This window comes from Microtus ochrogaster, unplaced genomic scaffold (assembly GCF_000317375.1).
Source record: "Microtus ochrogaster isolate Prairie Vole_2 unplaced genomic scaffold, MicOch1.0 UNK12, whole genome shotgun sequence".
Classification (NCBI taxonomy): domain Eukaryota; kingdom Metazoa; phylum Chordata; class Mammalia; order Rodentia; family Cricetidae; genus Microtus; species Microtus ochrogaster.
In genome coordinates this window covers 4687343-4694237 of record NW_004949110.1, presented here as the reverse complement: position 1 = coordinate 4694237, position 6895 = coordinate 4687343, and the positions used below count along the sequence as shown (strand labels likewise).

General features: G+C 44.8%; 1 protein-coding gene across 1 annotated transcript in view; it reads right to left on the bottom strand.

The window, feature by feature from the left end:
- The window catches only part of Slc9a9 (solute carrier family 9 member A9), a 559136-nt gene that overhangs the window by 542135 nt on the left and 10106 nt on the right, over window positions 1-6895 (bottom strand). The window contains exon 2 of the mRNA XM_005366691.3: window positions 686-888. Within this exon, the coding sequence (XP_005366748.1) occupies window positions 686-888 (203 nt within the window). The remainder of the gene's footprint in view (window positions 1-685; window positions 889-6895) is intronic.

The window sequence follows — 6895 nt, the reverse complement described above, 5'->3', positions numbered from 1 at the left end:
CTCTCTCTCTCTCTGTGTGTGTGTGTGTGTGTGTGTGTGTGTGTGTGTGTGTGTGTGCGCGCGCGCACACGTGTGTGTTTTGTTGGATGAATCAAGCCCAGAACTTCACACATGCCAGACAGGTGCCCTATCACTGAACTACATCCCATTAGTTTTTAAAATATGAATCGTTTTGCAATTTTTAACCTAAAATCCCTTAGTTAAACCACCATGGCGAAGAGCTCTTGGGCAGACTCTAGGCCAATGTGTTATAAGCGCTCACCAGCAGCCAGTGCTTTCTCTTGGCAGCCAAAGCCATTCTAGACCAAAGTTCACAAACGAGAACATTTTCATTCATCTCTATTTCCTCTTTGACCTGGAGATATTTGAACCAAATAGCCAGCTGGTAACATGTACGACCACTAACAGCACACACACGAACACTGGAATACAATTCAAGAAAGAAAAAAATGGCTGAAAGATTTTATCTTCAAAATTAAATTAAATATAGCTCTGGCTTGGCAGAGAAGTATATTAAAATCTTTCCCCAGATTTTAGGAAAACTACTGACAAGTGTGTTGATGTGGTCGATGCCCCAGTGTTACAGTGTTGGAAAGGACAGGAGTGTAGGTACATACCTCACATAGAGAAGCTTATGTCTATCAATTACGGACAGCCAGGCTACATGAGCCCACAGCGCCCTTACCTTCTCCAGTATGGCGTTGCCTTGGTGGGGACTGATGTTATGTTGGCTGATTTCTCTCTTGTACTTATATTCGTAGACTTGGTCCGTGATGTTGACTAGCAGAGTTGACGGGCTAAATGACAATTTCCCACACTCATAGACGGTTCCACTCTCAATATCGGTTGGTGCTGTGGCATATCGTAAAATTAATCCCATTATAAGACCTAAAACAAAGAACAAATCATTGTCCTGGAAGAAGGCAATCTAAATCTCCAGTAATTGAATGACCCAAATGCTTTATTTAGACCCTGGAGAAGTGACGCGAAGAGATACAGAGCCATTGTTTGTTTGAGAACTGTTCACTCACAGGTACTATAATCCTAATATATTCCCATTTTTTTTCTCCCCAGTTTTGGAGAGGAGGTACTCACCTCTCCTATCCATTCAAAGTATTCAAGAGAACCTTTACTCTGTAATCAATATTGAATGAACTCTTTTTTTTGTTGTTGTTTGTTTGTTTCTTGAGACTGGGTTTCTCTGTAGCTTTAGAGCCTGTCCTGGAACTAGCTCTTATAGACTAGGCTGGCCCCAAACTAACAGAGATCTGCCTGCCTCTGCCTCCTGAGTGCTGGGATTAAAGGCATGCAACACCATGGTCCAGATCTAAGAATCCAGCTTACTCAGAAGATAGATTCCCTAGAGAGGGTCTGTCTGTGGAGAACTGCCCCTTCTCACTGACATGATTGCTTTATTTATCAGATCTAGTGGGAGAGGTGGCCTTGTGCTCTTCCTGGGCGTAAGAAAGCAATAGCCTCTCCATTTTTAATGGCAGGTATCTGGTACCAACCAGAACAGGGTTCAGTCCAAGGACACAGGTCCAAGGTACAGATGGACTTAGGTTCCTGAGTGACGTCTCCAAGCCATTGGATCAAGGAACTTCCTCTCCAGCTACAAATATGTACTTCCTGCCAGGCAATAAGGTACCTTTCTGCAACCTTTCAAACAATTGCCAGTTTCAGTTTTGCTTGCCCATAGTCACAAGAGTTCTCACGACATAGCATCCTTTATACAAGGGGCCAATCCTTGACTTGTAAGATTCTAAAATCTACTAGGACATTCATGATAGTAAGATTGTCACAAACTTTTAAAATACAAATTTATTTTAAAAATGGAGAAAAAAGCTTTAGAAGCTCAAAACAGCTCTTGATTTAAAATTTGGATTGACGTGTGTGTTTTCAGAGAAATCACCCAACTTTATTCTTTGAACCTCAATTTTTGGAAGTATTGTCTCTTGCTTATGAAGACTATAATCCAGTAACTTTTTTTTCTTTTGGTCTTATTTTTTTTTCTTTTTTCAGACAGGGCCATGTGTAGTCTAGGCTGGCCTCACTATGTAGCCACTGGTAGCCTTGAATTCCAGATCCTCCGTTTCCTAAGGGCTGAGACTGCAGCATCCACCACCTTACCAAGCTCAATATTCAATTTTTCCAGTGAGATATTTGGCATTAAATATTTTGTTCCGCACAATCTATAGGTCTTATATAAAAAGCAAAGTTTCAGGCCGGGCTGTGGTGGCGCATGCCTTTAATCCCTGCACTTGGGAGGCAGAGGCAGGCGGATCTCTGTGAGTTTTAGACCAGCCTGGTCTACAAGAGCTAGTTCCAGGACAGGCTCCAAAACCACAGAGAAACCCTGTCTCGAAAAAAACCAAAAAAAAAAAAAAAAAACAAAAAAACAAAACAAAAAACATAGTTTCGGGCCTGGCTGAGCTTTAATTTGTATGAGTTGAAGACCAATAGGCAGGAAACTCTAACACAGCAGAGCATGTGCCAGGGCAGCTGGGAAGAACGCTGTTGTAGAGAGAGGGATTAAATAATGTAGAGTCTGAGGAGAAGCTGAAGCTCACGTCTTATCTCCATGAGCTGATCAGACAGTGAGTGGGATCTGGGCTGCACATGTAGGTAGCCATGGAAATCACAGTTCAGTAGAAAGTGTATCTGGAGCTAAACTCTCTCCAGCACAACTGTTGGGAGGAGGTACTTGCTCAGCCAGGGCCTGTTTTCCTGGCTGCTTTGTCTCTGGCCCATTCTCATCAATAGCTAGTAAGCAAAAGTGCTGTGTTTCATTTCTAGGTTGGGGCAGAGAATATAGAGTGAATTTTCTCTCTTTTTGCCCTCCCTTATGGGCTGAATGGGGAGAAATCGAAGATCCTAAAGACAGAGAGTGTTACCGGTCAGAAGGAACCTGGGTCCCTGAGAAACCAGGAGTGTGTCTGTGTACAGTGGGGGAAAAAAGGGGGGGGGGGATCTGCTAGCCAAGAGCACTTGTGTTGGGCTGCTATGAGGGAAACCTGTTATATAAATAGCCAATATCTTGGTGTTTCTGTGTTCACAATCGCTAGTGATAACCTCATTAGGACAATGTACAAAGGGACTTAGGAGATCTGATACTTTTAGCAAGTCACTGGTGGTGTAGGAAGGACAGAGGAGGGAGAAGAGAGGGGAAGGGACGGGAGGGAAAGAGGAGAGAGAGAGAGGAGATCAAAAGGCAACTCGGATATGCTAAGACTTTCAGTTTAGTCCTAATGAGAACTAGTGAAAGGTTTTAGGCAAGATGGTAAAATAATTAGATTTTATATAAGAATTATCACTTGGGCAGCAATTTGGAGAACTGACTAGAGGGATAAGAAAAAATAAATTAACAAATTTCTTTGATAAATTTTAGAAGTCTCACTTATCTTTGATTCATATCTTTAACTTACTCTTCCATAATAAAAATATTGCATACAATCTTCATGAACAAGAAAAGATACTTAAGTGTTATGGTTTAGATAAAAAGGGTCCCCAAAAAGGTTCATATGTTGAACGTTTGTCCTTAGCTGCTGGGTTCAATTATCTAGGCATGATTGGATCAAGGTCACTGGGGAAATTCCCTAAAACCATACCTTATCTCAGCTCCTTCCGTCTCTCTCTGCTTCTGCTATGAAGTAAGAGCTCCAGGCACTGTGCTACTTCCATGATCTTCCTCACTGTAGGCCACAGAGATGGGACCAAGCGGCCAAAGACTGAAGTCTCTGAAACCATGAACCCAAATAAACCCTGCCTTTGCTGTATTCTTGGCTATTTCACCACGGCAATGATGTCTTATCAGTCCACAGAACAGTGGGAACCTTCCAGGCATGGTACTGAACGCTTACAATTTAACCATGCATAAGGGGGCAGAGGATACATCCCCCATGCCTCATGTTATTTAGGTACCTGTGGAAGAACTTCACTTAATCAACTTCTCTCCTAAAAGTCCACGACACAACACTAAAGGAAGCACAAAACAATCTGCAGGGATCTGAATGAAAAGAACCCAAATTAATGTCCTTCCAAACCCCCTAGTAAGTAAGCTACCTAGTTTTGAGAAGTGTTCTCAATGAGATAACAAGAAATGAACAAAAGGTGTCCTGCCCATAGTCAGTTTCCAAGAACAGAAAGCAAGTTTTTGCCACAATAGCAAATGCCTACTTGTTGGCGTGGTTAAGTTCACATAAGACCTCCAAAACTAAATAGTCCTGTGCCACCTTGGGTCTCAGACTTCGAGAAGAAACACCCTGAAGTAAGTAGAGGCATTTGCAGTCAGAAATAAGCAGATGTAAATAGGCACGCAATTGCGGCTCTCCTGAGAGGAGGGCAGTCGGCGGGGACTTAGCATAGGTGCCCAGGATCTATCAGCGCGTTCATGCTGAGGCATCCTACACCCCGTGTACAGCCAATGCCCGAGCCCAGCAGGTTTGCTAAGGCAAGGAGCCAGGAACCCTTCTGAAGGCCAGCCATGGGTGCAATCGCCCCTTAACTTTGGCAACCCTTTCTTAGAATTGTAATATATGCTAAAGACTCCCTTACAATCTCTTTTCTTTTCCTTTCTCCAACATCAAAGACAGACAGCTATCCCAGAGTTCTCACACCCCTCCCCATTTTCTGTCAAAGGAGCTTCTCAGAGTAAATTCTTTTCTAGAGTTAATCTCTTCCAGCACTTACTTCTTATAGACGCCAACTTAAAATATGAGCCAAAAGGTTCTGGCCCTAGTTTGCGCCAAACCACCAAACCCCAAGGGTTCAGAGGAATCAAATCTTGGCAGTTTCCAGAGACGACATGGCTAGCACACCCATGCTGCAGGAACAGCAGCTTGACAATCCTTGCTTGTCAGAGACCAGAGACCAGGCGCTCCCAATGCAGCCTCCCACGGTTTTTCACAGGCAAACTTAGTGCTCTGGGCCTATGTGGACACAAAGCTGGAGCGGTGAGCTGGCGCATGCGCTGAACTGGCGAGATCGCGCGGGAGGCTGGACTGGCGAGATTGCGCGGGAGATGAGAGAGAGGAGGGCTGCGGAGAGGAAGAAAATTCTGAGAAGGGATTGTTTTCCTATCCACACAAAGGACAGGATAAAGGAAGTGCCAGCCACAGTATTACAGATGAATAGAAGACTGGCCACCATAGCTGCAAACCACAAAAGCACCATGTCCATTGGAAACCAAGACAATCAGACAATTAAAGGAGCTATCCTGCCTCTTTAAGAATCACCTCCTAGAGCACATGTTCACAGCCACATCTGAGACCCACTTCACCTTTGCAGGCAGTCTCTAATTAAGAAGCCTCGGGGGATTCTTTTTGTTTTGTTTTTTGTTTTTTATTTACTTTTTAAATTTTTTGTTTGTTTGTTTTTCAAGACAGGGTTTTTCTGTGTACTTTTGGAGCCTGTCCTGGAACTTACTTTGCAGACTAGGCTAGCCTTTAACTCACAGAGATCAGCCTGCCTCTGCCTGGCAAGTGCTGGGATTAAAGGCGTGCACTGCCGCTGCCACCACCATCCATTTGCTTCTTGAAGTCTGAATGTCTGAACACCTAGGGTAGGGGGAGGAACTCTGACCTCCCTCAGGGTCACACTTCCCCTTACAGAGCTTTATTCCCAGAGCACCGAGCACCTGAAAAAGCAGCTTGGCCTCACCTCGGCAAACAAATGCTCTGTCGGAGCCCCTGCACGCCGGTCTCCCTCCCTGAGTTCTGCTCACCTACTGTGAGCTACAGGGCATTAGAAGCCAGTCCCGTGCAAGCCCGCACGATCCAGTGTTGCTTTGCGGGAGACCTCCAGTAAGTACACAATGAGACCATTTAAGGCAGAGGCGCTGTGCTGCGATTTATCTCCTTTCCTTCAGGAAAGACAAATCCTTCAGGCAGAGTTGGAGTTGGAGTTTCTCCAGTACACAAACTCCCTTGACGTCAAGAAGGAAAGGATCTGCTACGTAGTCTGCCAGTCCCAGGGATTTTAAAGTGTCTCAGAGAATGAACACCTCAACCAATGCTATGATGTCCCCGTCCTTAAGGGCTTTCTGTACAGCTGTCATCGAGCAGATGTCCGGCAGGCAGCTATTCTATGTCAGAGCATGGGGGGGGGGGTGTGCAGTTGCACACACCTGTTATCTCTGCCGTAGAGAGATGGAGGCAGGAAAATCAAGAGTTTAAGGCAAGACTAGGCTATAGGAGACTCTGTATCAAACAACCAACCAGAAAACGAGAGAGAGAGAGAGAGAGGAGAGAGAGAGAGAGAGAGAGAGAGAGAGAGAGAGAGAGAGAGAGAAAGGGGGGGCAGACAGAAAGAGCTTCAGGAACGCTCCCATCAAGGAGGATTCAGAAATACCAGCCTTGTCATTTAGATTCTCTTAGTTCATTGTCCACCTTGTTCTACTTGGATGTCACAGACATGTAAGATGTTCTGAGGTTTGTGAAAGCTGGAAAAGAAATGAACACAAAATGCTCTTATCCCACAAAACTTTAGCGTATGCCAGCAGTCTACTGGCCTTTTCCTCCGCACAATCCTGGCATGCTAATGTCCTCTAAGAATAAGGCACTGAAAGTGTCTCACTATAAAACCTCATCCCACAGCCAAACCCTCTGCATCCTGCTGACAGTTGTTCAATATGGTACGGAAATGTCTCTCTGACAGGGCTTTGCTTAGAGAAATATAGACGGGACCTTAATACGTCTACAAATCATAAATGGCAGCCGATGGAAGAATGGTCTTCAAAATACAGACATATCCCAGTCTCTTCTGTGTTCACATGGTCATGCATAGTGCCCCAGAGCAGGGCTCAGCATAACTCCAGCTCCCGTGGGACTCGGTTTTGTAGGATTGGTTCTTCCCTGGAGACGAAGGGCACAGCTAGCCCAGCTGTGGTGTGAGTATT